The 14,730-nt window shown below is 39.0% G+C and overlaps 1 protein-coding gene across 2 annotated transcripts in view; it reads right to left on the reverse strand.

The window, feature by feature from the left end:
• Positions 1-1,473: 1,473 nt before the first annotated feature.
• The window catches only part of ZSWIM6 (zinc finger SWIM-type containing 6), a 111,767-nt gene continuing 98,510 nt past the window's right edge, over positions 1,474-14,730 (reverse strand). For both annotated transcript variants that reach the window (XM_042028284.1, XM_042028283.1), the window contains 5 exons: positions 13,858-13,993; positions 8,515-8,672; positions 7,842-8,005; positions 5,945-6,026; positions 1,474-4,071 (listed from right to left, as the gene is read on the reverse strand). In XM_042028284.1, coding sequence (XP_041884218.1) covers positions 3,209-4,071; positions 5,945-6,026; positions 7,842-8,005; positions 8,515-8,672; positions 13,858-13,993 — 1,403 coding nt within the window. In that variant the 3' untranslated portion in view covers positions 1,474-3,208. The remainder of the gene's footprint in view (positions 4,072-5,944; positions 6,027-7,841; positions 8,006-8,514; positions 8,673-13,857; positions 13,994-14,730) is intronic.

The raw sequence follows: 14,730 nt of genomic DNA on the forward strand, positions 1-14,730 counted from the left end.
TTGACCCAATAACTGAAATATTAAAGAGTGACTTTCAGACTTTTGAAAGCCTCTAGCAAGAGCCCTCGGGCTCTTCTTTTTTTGGTGGATTCCTCCTGCCTTCACAAGAGCAAGGACATATTGAGACATAAGAGATTGGCCAAGCCTCTACTGGACCTTGAGGGCTTGTAACATGGTGTAAACTGCACTGCACAGCACCAGTGCAGGCACAGAAGAGATTTTACTCAGTCATGAAAATAAGCAAAACAAACTTCCACCAGTTCTGCAAGCAGCAGCCATGTGCTTGTCCAAACCAGGTGGCAACCATCACGACTGCATTTAAATTTAACACCTGGTCTTCAGAGAGGCTTCAGTTTTGCAATCTACAAAATCCACAATCACCCTTACTGTGGCATTATATGTAAAATTTAAAAAAAAAGACAACTAAAACAACCACAAAAAAAAGCAACCATGCAAACCCTATTACAGAATGGAGTGATACTTCCTCTTTTCCTTACCGTGCCACTGCCTATGACAGATAATTCATCTAGCACAAAGTAACAACCCAAAAATGTAATGAGAATTCAATACCTGGAAGGAATTGAAGTCACAGAATTTAACAGAACGTTAGCACTATTAGGTCAAGACATCTCAGCTGTTAGCAGGACTTGGTAAAAGGCTCATATTTTACATGACAATTGTATAAAGATTCAGACCTTTTCCTTCTTAATCTTCAGTGATGCAAGCCTCACCGTCAGAATTCATGGTTACACTGGTGTCTCTGATAGTTGTTTACTGCATACTAATTCTCTTTTCATCTGAAGAGACTAAAAAAAAAGGAATTGAAGGTGTTCAGATCATGTAGTCAAATATGACATCAAGTAACATTCCTAAGACAATTAAAATGTTGGTTAAGCAGAAAGCTCCTCTTCAATTTGCAACCATGTCATATTCCATTACTCTCCAACGGCCAGAAAATTCCTATGGAGTAAATGCTCCAAAAAGTAAAAGTATCAGCTATCAGCTGATGAGCAGGAATTTCATGCTGTGTGGAATGAGCTGCATGACTCAAAATACACAAAACACTTTAGAAAAGCCAATCAATGAACAGAAGAACTATCCTTGAATGCTTCTGCAGCACATCTCAACTCTCATGGTCACCCTAATAATCCAGAGTGGAAACACACCCACACACACCCAGAATCCTACCAGGACGATACATCAAGGCTTACTGTTTGATGTACAGAACACAAATCTTCAGACACAGGCAGCATTTGGCCCCTCCTCTGAAGCACTAGGTCCTATTCCACCAGCAGTTGTGAACACTACCATTCCTCAGCAGATTTTTGAGGAACACAACATTTACTTCCTGGACTTGGTGGTCATATTGCATACCACCACACTGCACTGAAGTTGTAAGATGAGCATTCAGATCTATGAACTTGCTGTAACACAATTCAGTTCCAGTAACAGACACCATTAAAGGAGGCAGAATAAACTTTCAAAAAACTAATTTTAATCAAAACAAAAAAATTGTTGATCATTAACAAGTTTATAAAACAGTGATTTAGTTACATAAATAAATTGATATCAGTGTATCAAATCTTAATTACTTTCAGCTTCATGAGCATGTTTACATGGGTGATGAAGTACAACCTTTTTACCTATTATAATAAATAAAATGGAGAGCATGAAATAGTTTTTCTAAACAAAAATACCTACAAACATACCTCTAGCATGTTCTCTAATGAAGGGAACAAGAGACACTGGACAACTTTTGCACCAAAACATAAAAACTGCTTTAAAAAGCACAAGGATACAGAACCATCAGCTAAAGTAAGGACACTATACTGTAACCAAAGTTGGTACTTAATAATATAATGAACAGTTTGGTAGTTAGATCTCCAGTTTGGTTATTTTAAAGCATTAAGACAAGGCAAGATAGAAGGCTGCTTTTGTTTGAGTAATTCTAGAGAAAATAAAATATATTAAAAAAACAAACCGAAAAGTAGAACAGTCATACCTACACAACTTTCTGTCCTGCACAAAGTCAAAATACCTATGCAGAATATATATATAATATATATATATATGTTATTTGTGCACAAAGGTTAGCTTATTATTAGCTCACTGCAAAGGCGTAACGTATCATGTCAATCATTTTGGAAAACATTTTGCGTTTTGTGTCAAAACGGATATTCTTTAAGTCTTCTAGGCTAGGAGGCATGAACCCCAATTCTGGCATACTGTATTCTTAATGCTAAGGCTTGCTGCTCTGGCTGCGTATTTTTTGTTGTCCCTCTTTACTATAGTGCCTGTTACAAGCATGTGTGTATGTGTGTATACATATATATGTATACACAGGTTGTATAAATATATATATATAAAATTTTCCCCAATAGGTATCAGTCCAACCATGCAATCCAAAAGGTGGCTCTGCATAGATGCCCAGCATATAGTTCACCACCTGAGCCAACCCTGAAGCAAGGCGCACTTTAGTCCTTCTGATAGTTTTTTTTTTTGTTTAAAACCAAGCTACTGCAGCTTCAAGTATTTTGCATTACATAGATTTTTTTATAAATTAGTTAATGTTATATTTTTCAATATTCAGACATATACTATAATATATATACAGTACAATAAATGCTTTCATTCTTTTTTTAATTTTTTTGATAAATCCCTGAGAATGTATGTTGACAGTCGCTAAGTTTCCACATGCACAAGCATTGTGTGCCATGCTTCTGGATGAACAGCACTGCAAAGCCACGTGGTCAGCCTTTAACTACTAGTATTTCACTTGTTGGTTTGTTTAAATATGCTGAAATGTAAGGATGAGTTACAAAGGAGTAAAGCTGAATCCATTCGAGGTACTTATCACAGGATGGAGGTGTTTTGTTTGGTTTTTAAAGCCATTGCAATATATGTTTGTTTTTGAGGCTGTGAACGTATACAGAAAGAACAGGAGAGCGATGTGGGCTTTTGCCACTTGACAACATATACTCAGTGTAAACCAAACCTTTTTAACCTCTCTCTCATACAAAACAGAAAAAAAGAAAAAAAAATTAAACACACAAACTTTCACAACATGACAGTTTAGTTTGCAAACTCAATATAACTATACACATATAATACCGGTGTGGCTCTGTTTCTTTAAGTTAAAAAGGATACAAAGGCAGGCTCAAGTAAAAACAAACCACCCCTCCCCCCCATCCCCATTCACTCATTTTCATCAACCAAACCGTTCACGAACCAGCATCATCAGTTTCTTTTTGCCTTTGTAGATTTGTTTTAGGTTGTCAATAAACTGTGTAAACTGGATGTGACCATCATGAGCCATTAGGAAGGTCTCTCGTGCCTTGCTGAGGAACTCTATAAACTCACTATAGTGTCGTGGGCTGATGTGAGTGAGACGTGAATGAGTTGTATTAATGTAGGCTCCGATTGTGGCATCCAAGAGTTGCCGTAAAGGGGCTTTGTCCAGTGACATGAGCTTACCAGAGTTCCTCCTTCCATGAAGTCCCACCATGCCAGGAGTGGTCAAAGTACACCTACGCAAAATGTCTGACAGTACTGTTGCACACTTGACACTTTTGACCACCAGAGGTATTATAGCTGCTAGCTCATTTTTCCCAAGGGAGTGGCTGAGCGCACATGCCCACAGAACGTCATTAATGGCAGGGTGTGTGTCCTGATTGTAACTCAGGTTGAGATGTGTCATGGCCAAAGTGGCCAGCTTGTAGGCCCGCATGGGGTAACCACGGTGCTCCATGTATCGTGCTATGGTAAAAAGCTGCGAGTAGCTCATGCCAGTTGTAGCAGCATCTAGAACGATTTGGTAAGCGGTCTCAAAAGCTATGTGATCCTTTTCACATAGGGTCAGTGCAGAGAGGGCACAGTTTTGAGGATTCTTCATGGCACATTGTAGAGCAAGCGTCCTAGCACTGCCGGCCAGCTTCTCCTGCTGATGGCAGTCCAGATGCAGACGGACGATGGTGCTGTTGGACATCACTGTTGTAGCAACAATACTAGTGGCTTCTGTTGGAGTGAAAAGTGTAAACCAGTTTTGCATGATACTATCCAGTGCATAAACACCTGGAGAGAGAAAGAACAGATTAGCCACAACTGATAAAATCCAGAAGATAGAGATGTTCAGCAGGAGATTATAATTCCCACAAAGTCTAAGATGTTACCAGTAGTACATCCCAGCAAGAAGGGCTCATACACAGCATGGCTAGAAAAGGACATTAAAACTGAGACTACTGTGCAAACTCTGCAGCGATCACATAAATCCAGAAAATAACAGAAACAGCCTGCAAGACAAACTTTAATCTCCTGTTGTGACAGCTGAGCTGTTTTATTTATTATGTAAGACAATTTGGGTAAAATGTTCTGGCTCATTTGGTCTCATCATCTCACTCAAAAGCAGCCCTCACCTTCCACACCAGGGCAATAGCAACCTCTTCTCACTGTCAATCGCAAGGCACACAGCACATATGAAAAGTAGGCAAAATGGCTTTCTTAAGAGAACACCATAGCATACTTAAGCAGAAGTTACTAAGCACACCATAAAGCAATCAAATTCGTAAGTACATGACCATCATGATCCTTATTAGGGAAATACAATGAGCAGTACAAACTACTGGATACTATATTCTCAGTGCCACTGTATTCCCAGTGTGTTTGGCAGAAGGAGAAAAAACTGACTGACTGTTTTCATAAATTGAACCTATAGTTAACTGGAGTGCCTTATTGCTAGGGACAGTTTACACACATTTGTGAGCCCACCTAAACCACACACAGAAGTCTTCATTTTCTCTGCAGGACTCTGATGCCTCCCATGCACCCCTTCACTCATTTGCAACAATACAGCATAGCAGAGAATAGCGTATCTTCATTTAAATGAACAGATTCCTAGTGTTATATTGATTCTTTACTGTGTTGGTAAGTCTCAAGAGTACTTTGCATGACACTGTAGGTTCTTTATGGGACGCTTCTATTAGAATATGTAAACCAATTTAAAGCAATATTAATCCCAGTAGTTTATTTGCTGAGATGCAACTGCACAAAATAATACTCAGGCACTAATATCTATAAGATAGCCTCAGCAAAAATTATCTTAGCAAAGATATAAAAGCACTAAAACAAGAGCATTGCATGAATATTTGCAGACACAAACTACTTTCTGGCTGAGGGCACACAAAGGCAAGCTCTATTTCCTGCTATTGACAACAATATATTCCCAGCTAAGCATAAAGCAAAGAATTAACTAATCCAGAGAATAAGCAGCAGCAATCCTCTGAAGTTCTGAAACTCAAGAAGCATCTGTGCAATACAATTCAACTCAGATATACGAAGAAGAAATAAAACAGAAAAACCTGCTCTCCAGAAATACCTTTACTGACAATTAAAATGGTTCCATTATCATAAGTACTTAGATTGTTCCCATTAGCATTGCTGCTGATTTTTTTTTTTAACAGCTGTACAGCTTTTAATACACTCATCTTCATTTTCAGACTCTGTATCCTCACCTTGAAGGATTCATTTTCAGGCTCTGTATCCTCACCTTACCTGCATTAAGGTAAACCTTAATACAGAAGGTTTATGGGATGCCTCATGAAGACACACAGGAAATCTATCACAAAGCCCAAAAATGATCAGAACATGCTACTTGAGAAAGCACTGTTTTCTCACTTCTGTACTGAGTATTTTGGGTACTGAATATTTGCATATGGGTACTTCCCAAAGGTTATGCACACCCCCACCTTATGGGGGAAAGAAATCACACTGTATTACTCAACTATTGTCTCATTTGCTTTGTGCCTAAAAACACCCACTAAATGACTGCCATAATGTGTTCTCACCAAAGGAATTTTAGAGATGCACATAAAGTGGGAGGCATTTGCAGAACTTGGGTGTTGACAAGGAAGATCAAGCCCTGTAAGAGTAGCTGACAAGAGAAACATACCTACTTCTGTTGCACATGTTACCAACCACCTCACCATTTCCCGTCGTCGCCAATTCAGCGTTGACAGTGTCATCCGCATCACCTGTTAAAAGAACACAAACAAAATAAAAATTAATTATATTGCAAACCATGGCCATAGACCAACAGATAGGAATTTCAAGGTACTCAAATACACTGCAGTTAAAAACGGCAGCCTCTTGCCCTCTCCACTCCATTACCTCTTCTACAGCTGGTATGTCAAACAATTTGAAAAACACTATTCAGATGTTTTTGAACAGCATTACAGAGAGTAATTCCAGCTGAAGATCCTTCAATGATAGAGAACAGAGACTGTTTATCTGTGGGGAAGAAAAAACTCTACCCCATATAAAGGCCTTCTCCCAAATAACAAAAACTAACAATCAATTACCAATTACTGAAATTAAATTACATAATGTCTCCTCCCTCTATGCACAAGTATATAGATAATTATCGTGCGACATTCCAGGGCATATCTAGTCAGGTACAAGATACTGAATACAGACAACCTAATTACAATTAAGTTGAGGGGAAAAGAAGGGGGAATCATCTGTAGACCACTAGAGACAGTGCTGACACTGTTTTGTGCAGGAAAAGCATTACTTGTAGGAAACTACACAGCTGAGAATTACTACCAGGAAACTGCTATGCATCTTCCCTCTGAAAACAAATCTTTTAAGATTCTTAAAAGATCTTTGGTAAACTTGGAACAGAACAGTGGGTAAATTCTACCACAGTTCCAATTCATTAGAAACCCTGGGACTGAGAACAAAGTAAGAGTTTGTGATACTACTTTCACTAGACCTCACTGAAGACATTCTGATGACACTGCCAACCACAAAAGAGTATCCACGGATACAGTAATATTCAAAATGTGCTATTTTCATTGAATGATACTTGGTCAAAGCTTGAGGTGACACACAGGTCAATTGTAAGGATTTTTCTCTCTCTCACATAAACATTTAAGGCAAATGAAACAAGCAGATTTCCACAGTGACCATGGAAATATGAAAGCCTAACAAAGCATACAGAAACCTCAGCTTTTTGATTAAAGATTTTAGTACCTTTCTTCAGCATGAGAAGCAACTGGGAAAATATCCTTTCCCCAGAAGTGTTTGGAGCTTTATTTACTGAAGCAAAGTAATAAATGGTTTTCTGATCTTTGCATGTTTGATTTAAGAATTCCCTGAAGAGGGATGGAGATATTTCTTTTTGTTGAAATGAACTGTGTAAACAATCAGATTCAAAAGTGTCAGGTAATATTACTACTTGGTGGTCTCCTTTTAGCTTGCAAAGCTTCTCCTCAGAGCCTGAAAACTGATCGGTGGTGGTTGTACACCTCAAGAACAGTCAGATGCATCTGACTATGCCACAGCTTGTGGAGTACAGGATTTTGAAGGAAGTGAGAGTGCTGCTGTCAACATGGTCTGCCTTAGCAACTGGTCATTATGGTTGACCTTGGCTTTCAACAAGCATGTACCAGTTCTCATTTAGGGGAAAGGAAGAGAAGGAAAAGGAAGAAACCCCTGAAGACCATGCAGAAAATACAGTGTACTTCTGGCAAGCAGAGCAATTTTATTTTCTAGCCAGTCCTACATATAATCCTGAACCCACTGCACTGGTCCTCTCTCACCCCTGAACCAAAAAGTGCAGCCAGTGAATGCCAGCTCTGTGTTCCCCCTGAATGGCACAAAGGGGCTGTGCAGATTCTTTGTCTGTGTTTACCAGTATATTGAGCCTTGCATTAGAAAACAGAACGTAAAACCAAGTCCAGACAGAGCCCAAAGATGGTATCCTTTCCCGTGCTTAAAAGCTACACCCACCAACACTGCATCAAATTTATTTCTTCTATTATAATAACAACAAATGACAGAAGTACCTGAAGGCCCAACTCCAGAGAAACTTTCAGAAGAGTTATGTCTGGCAAGCTATCCATGAGTGTTGCAATTTTAAATGCATCCTGGGCAAGTTTGAAGATGTGTGATGAGGAGTGTATATTTTTCTGGATGGATTCTAACACTGTTTCCAGTCTCCGAACATCACCTGCAAGGTGTAAACAGAATCACCAAAACAGAACAAGCTTCCAAAACACCCAGAGATCCATTATAACTGAGCCTGACATTGCTATGCAAGAATATGATGTTTCAGTTATACACACTTTGTTTTCAGAAACCTTCCATAATAAAATCACGCATGAATGAAAGATACAAGAGAGCACAAACTCTTCTGTCTGAAGGTGTTAGTGCAGTGCAGGGCCAAAAGTCACTGAATTTTCAAAGTGACTTGTCTGCTCCTGTGTCTCATAGTCAATGTCATGTGTCAGGAGAACAAAAAGCTGTCTCATCAGCCTGATACCAAGCTCATCTAGTACCAGCTAACTAAATTACCTACTTTGCTAGAAAATTACAAATTTAAGCCAGTTCAGTTTGTCGTACCCGTTTCAAACTCGTGTCAGACTGATCTGGATTCCTAAATTCAAGTTTTATGATCTGTTTACACATACAATATTAAAAGCTTACATTTAGTTGAGTACATAACTGACAGCAATGTACCTTTGGCTGCTGTTAGCATCGTTGACGCCAGCTCACACTGTTGGGATTCAATGTGACTTAGGGTGAACCAGCGGGGATACTGGTTTGGAACAACAGATGCAATGTGGTGAGGGCGGGACAGGTCTCCTGAAGGAGCTGTGGATTCCAGTACCAGCAATCTGAAATAAACCACCAAGCAATCTTTCATTAAACCACTATTACATCTGGTTGCTCACGAGCTAAACTAAAGCTGCAAGAATACTTGGTATTGTCTATGCAATATGCTTTTTCAGTTTCAGGGGAAAAAAAAAAAAATCAGAAAACCACTTCTCTTCTTGGGGAGTCTCAAAAGTCCACTTGCCAAACTTGCCTACATCAATAGGCAAGTTAACCTTTAACCTACCAATATTTCATAATGTGCCATAAATTGATGTTAGGGTCCCAAACAGCAGTGACAGAGAAGTTTCCTTTAAAATTATTTTCAGACTCCATTTTCTCATCGAGTATTCATCAATCAGCAACAGTCTTACCACCAAAGGAATACTCATACTTAAAAAATTTAAATTCATGTGTTGTTGACTACCAAAATCCAAGTGACAGCCCACAGCAAAGACTCAACTGACAGCCTTTGCACTACACTAGATAAAGACAGTATACCAGATACTCTATAAATGCCAGTATAAAAAGCAGGAGTGAACAAAACCAGGCATTTTTATTCAATACAATTAAGCAGAATTTCAGCATATAAAAGGTTAAAGAAATAGTAATAAGGCAATGTCCAGAAGAAAAGCTTTTGCAGTGCTTAGCTTCTTGGTGCCTCTTAGTATCTGAGGTCTGTTTCTAACAGCTTTCATATGCAAGTGATTTTGTAGAAGAAAGTCATTGGTGAGGATCAAGGAAGTTGCATCTCTGTTTTCAACAAAATTGCAACTACCCAACACTGAAAAATCCAATGCACTGTGTTTTCAGTGATAGAGTAAGCTCATTTAAACGTAAGTTATAATTTCTTACACTTAAAGAAATACCTAAGTTCTGTAAGCAGCTGTGGAGTATGACTTTTTTTTTTGTGGTAAGATGGATTTAAGTCCCATCTGTTTTTTTTTTTTTAGATTCCTGAAGCATATGATATATTAGGATAATAATAATATAGTATAGTAGTATATTTAAGAATTCACTGAGAAAGGTAATTTTGAATATATGGGAAAGCATCTGGTAGGCATATAAAAATATAACACACCACCCAAATAACTATCAGACACATGTAAGAGCATAAAAATATGAAAAAAAACCTTGAAGCCTTCCCTTTTCACTTGTATCAAGTCAAATCTATTCTCTAGCACCACTGAGACACCTCTTTATATACATAAACTCTAAAGCTGATTTTTTCCAAGTATAGAGTGAGGTTGCAGAAGTGCATTATAAGATAGTTTCAGTGAACAGAAAAAATCCTAACTATTAAATGAAGAAAGGGATTAGTAGCTTATGAGTAACAGTAAATAGGCAAAAAGCATGAAAGAAAGGTTGTTTTGGAGAAACCTTTTGTCACTTCGAATTTCACTGCTGGTTTCTGTGCTCTTTTGCTGTGAAAAGAAATGCTGCTATGAATTGGTGGCTTTCATGCAATTTTGGCAAGGTCAGGGAACACCAGAAAAGCACAAGCAGATTTAGCATTCTTGACTTTTTTCCCCTCTTTGAAACATCAATTATTTAGCCAGGTCTTAGCAGAGCTACTTTGTGATTAAACATCACCATTAAAGTCTGGCTCCCAAAGCCTGGGTGAAATTCAGGCTTAACAAGGGATCAGCCAAACTAAGCCAAATATTCAAGCTCAGATTCCAAGTGAGCAGTCAACTAGGTCACTGAAGATCCACATTCTCCAAGGCTGTGGTCCATATGCTTCAGTGCTGCAAGCAGAAAACTGTAGATAGAAGTGACCATCAAGGACTGCACAGCCCTGTCCTTGCAGACCTGAGGTGCATGCATGAAAGGCTTTGTGGTCTCAGTTTCCATTTATTTCATATTAAGTGTTCCACACACTAAAATAGGTCTTAAAAAATTACACAGTGTTTTTGAATACAGAGAGGTTAAATACTCTTGAGCTGCCACCATGGGTAACTGACCCATGTAGACTCGTATGCAGACTGACACTAAACATTCCTATCTGAAGAGCGAATAGCTGCGATCTTGGGAAATTAACTTCTTTAATAAATGTTGAAGTGAGAAAAGAAATATGCTTCACTTCTAAAAGCATGAGAGCTGTAGAGTTTCCATGCAGCACCTTTACTAACTTCCACATGAGATTTCTGTCCTTGCCACAGCCGTTTCTTCCCTCCCATGGCAGACAAGACGCTCAAGTTTTCATCTTCTGACCCACTCAACCTCTCAGCCATGAGACAGACATTCAGTCTTCATGTTTGCTTTATTCTTATGCTCTCAAGGCAGCATTACATTACTTTTTCATTTGGTTTGTATTGGGAGTCCTTTATTCAATGAACTAACACTTCGGTGTGAATGGAAAGAATAATCATCCCTCTTCAGGAGAATTTATGAAGTGCAGAAGAATGCAGTCAGAGATGGAACAGAAAGTGTCTAAATCTGCCATCATTACAGTTCAAGATAGCAGTACACATTTCTGAAGAGTGCCAAATATCAAACTACAAAAATAATGATTACTGTCTAGGGCTGAACTTTCATCTGTCTTATAAAGTGATGAAAAAATGACTATGGACGGAAAACAGCCCTGATTGCACTGACGTCTCCTGTGATTTTACCAGATGGAAACAAAAAGACAACTCTTTCTTTTACTGGTCTATTTGAAAAGTAACTTCTTTGATTGGGATGACAGCTTTATAGCAAATGAGGGCTGGAACTACACACGACTAACTGGAGATTTCATCATTTAGATCTTTAAGTGTCTTGCTTGTTTTTCTAGTTGAGAAAGGAAACTTCCAAAAAAGAAGTTATCAGTTATGACTGGTTTCTGGGCAAATCCTTGTTGAAGTGAAACTGCATAATGACACCATGTTCACTGGGGCATTCAGGAAAGCTGCTGATGGGTGACTGCTGCAGCCTTGGAGGATCATTTCAGTACCTTAGTTTAAGGAGGAAAAATCCACACAAACTACCTCTTGAGAAACACTTTAAGGTAGTAACTGAAAGCAAATACAAGACACAAGTATATTTTATAAAATAATTAACCTTTGTTTCTTAACAAAAACCCAACCCAAACACAACCAAACCAACCAAAGAAACAACAGAAACCAAAACAAAAACAAACCAACGAAAAAAACCCTATCTATCAGATTTTTTACTATCTTCCTGTTCTAATATAATCAGTTATTGATGTACTTACCTTGAGATAAAAGAAGACTTGCAAGCTTAAGTGGCCCAGGTAGCTTTCTGATAATACATTTCAATGTTCTCAATAGTTCACCCGTAATGGGCTTTTTGTCTTCTCAATTGTCTTGGGGTGACTTTATGATGTGTATCCCATATCGCTGCCTATACCCAGAAATTAATTTTTGTGTCTTTCTATGCCTCTAAACTGAGCCTGAGAGGGGGAAGGAAAAACTGAGCAAAACTTTTGCAAAGCAGTTTGCAGCTTGTTCAAGGTCACACGCAGATAGCAATTGGTTTTTCCCAGTTGCAGCAGGGGAGGAAGCATCCTGCTTGCTGCTCCTGGGACAGTTTTTTGGCCAGTGGTTCAGCTGCTTTTTCTCCGGAGAGAGACTGAGAGTTGAATTTTTCCTTCTCTGGAATTTCGGATTCTTCCCCTTTTCTACTGGACTGCTTGATTGCTTCAACATCAGAGCACATCAGGAGGACTTTCCACCGGGCACAGAGGGCCTGGCCCTGGGCCAAGGCCCAGCTCCGAGGAGACCAAAGGGAGGACTCGAACACTTTCCCGGGTTTTTTCCTCCACAACGAGAGATTTTATTATTTAGCATTATTTTCCTTTCCCATGTGTTTGTCAAATAAATAGTTTTATCTCCTTCACTTTCCTTCGAGGAAAATTTATTTTTTCCCGAACCTGGTGGGGGAGGGGTGGCTGTGCCTTCCCTCAGAGGATATATTTCTAAATTTGGCCAAACTGGAACATCAATCAATTTCCTAAAATGCTAATTATAACCAGCAACTATGCAAGGTCACTCTTCATATTTTTTAGACTGTTCCCATAACATCCATTCCTAGACACTCTTGGAGGCAGGAAAATACTCAACAGGCTAAGCAGACCTTTGGCCTGAACTGACAGTAGCTATATTATGTTCTTATGCGTGGCTTCCCATTCAGTCCTTTGAACACAGGAATTGTTTTCTCCTTGTTTAGCTTTTTGGAGGGAGTAGCTCCAGAACAAACACCTCCAAACCATACAGACACAACCCGTTCGATGAAGCTAAATACTCTTCATGGGGATAGGATGTCCTTCAATCAGTGCGCAATCATGCTGGGTGATAATGACCAGGAAAACTCAACATTTTTTCTTTTTTATAATCTAGGACTTGACTGCTTTTAGTATTCAGCTGTGGCTATTCCTTGTCAATCATCAACTACTAGGTTCTTGATAGTGAGCAGACAATTCAAATGAGACCACTTTCATCCCTGCATTCTATGTGGACAACAGATTTATCACTCATCATTTAGGTCTTCGAAAACTCATTCAGAAGTCTTTTCTTAGATATCATTACCAATCTGGCCCACCCTGAGACAGAGACAGCACACAGTGAACACTACCCGACAAATATCTTTTTCCTGATTACTGAAGACAAATGGGAGGCAAACAATAAATTTTGTTTGTCGAACATTGGATGCACTCCATTTAAATCCCAACATTCACCCAGGAGGCCAAGATGCTATGACGCACTAAAAAATGTACAGGCTCTGACCACACTACATGGTTTCAAATCTATCATTAAGAGTCAATTTATAAAGACGGCCAGGGAAACAAATTGTCCTGCTGAGCAGACTAAGCAGCAGACAACGTCAAGATTTATGGTGAAATACCTCTTTCCTTATTTCATTACCAATACCAATATACACACACAACCACATAGGTGGGAGAATGCATGTGCTAAAGTGGCTGTATAACACAAAATCTTGTGCCCCAGGTGTGGGATTCTAGAAGTATTTGAAACAGAAAATCCTGTTTTACAAGTCTAAATAAACACTAATTGTACATTTATAAATTATTATAATATAGTTACTACAGATACCATTTACTTTTATAGATGACAGAACCAAAATAGTACCTCCTTGAATGGAAGAACACATATTTTAGAAAAAGAGACTAAGTCTTGATTACCAAACCTTTTCCCCCTTTCCACATCCACTACTCATGCTCTTTCTGGACAGCTCACGAACACGTACCGCATGGCTCTCAGTGCAGTTTTGTATGCCAATTCAGCATCATGAGGTAGGAGAGAGGTGAAAAGATACTTGGCAAATGTGTGCATTGGAACACTCTCTCGATGGATGACTTCACCTAAGCCACTATATGGTCCACCTCAGGAAAAAGAAACAGAATGTCAGTCTTTACAAACTGCTAAACCCCAGCTTCTGAATCTTTAAAAGCATTCACTACACCTTCAGCTAGAAGTGGTATTCAAAGATAGAGCCTGCTGTACAAAAGGTGGAGTTGCATTGCTATTTTCAGTGAAATATATAACACATCACACACATACAATGTATTACTTGTATATTAAATACCATGTTATTATTTAGGAAAACAAAACTGACTACAAATTTTAATATATTAAACACACTACCAGTGCTTATACAAATGACAGAATGGTTACAGTACTCCATGGGGCTAATTCAACATGCCTGGTATGCAAAAGTAGAAAGTCGTAATCCTAGCTTTGCCTCCACACAGTTATGCACATCAATACCCATGCACCCCATCAGTGTGCCAGTGCTTTATCACAAATTCACCAGGAAAAAAAGAACAATGACAGTAGAAAAATGCATATCTTTAATTGAAATTACATGAACAATCACCACAGCAGCACCTGATCCCTCAAATGTCTCATCTGACATTAGAATTTAAATAACTCACTGGTCTGGACTTGGTCATGACTCAAGTTCCAGGTCCTGCCCTTGGGTCACAACCCCAGAGAGCTCCACAGGCAGGGGACAGAGTAACTGGAAAGCTACTCAGTCAAAAAGGACCTGGGGTGCTGGTCAACAGCAGCTCAACATGAGCCAGGGTGTGCCCAGATGGCCAAGAAAGCCAATGGCATC

This window comes from Corvus kubaryi, unplaced genomic scaffold (assembly GCF_017639235.1).
Source record: "Corvus kubaryi isolate FWS band 111438036 unplaced genomic scaffold, C.kubaryi_AGA036_p1.0 37308, whole genome shotgun sequence".
Taxonomy (NCBI): Eukaryota; Metazoa; Chordata; class Aves; order Passeriformes; family Corvidae; genus Corvus; species Corvus kubaryi.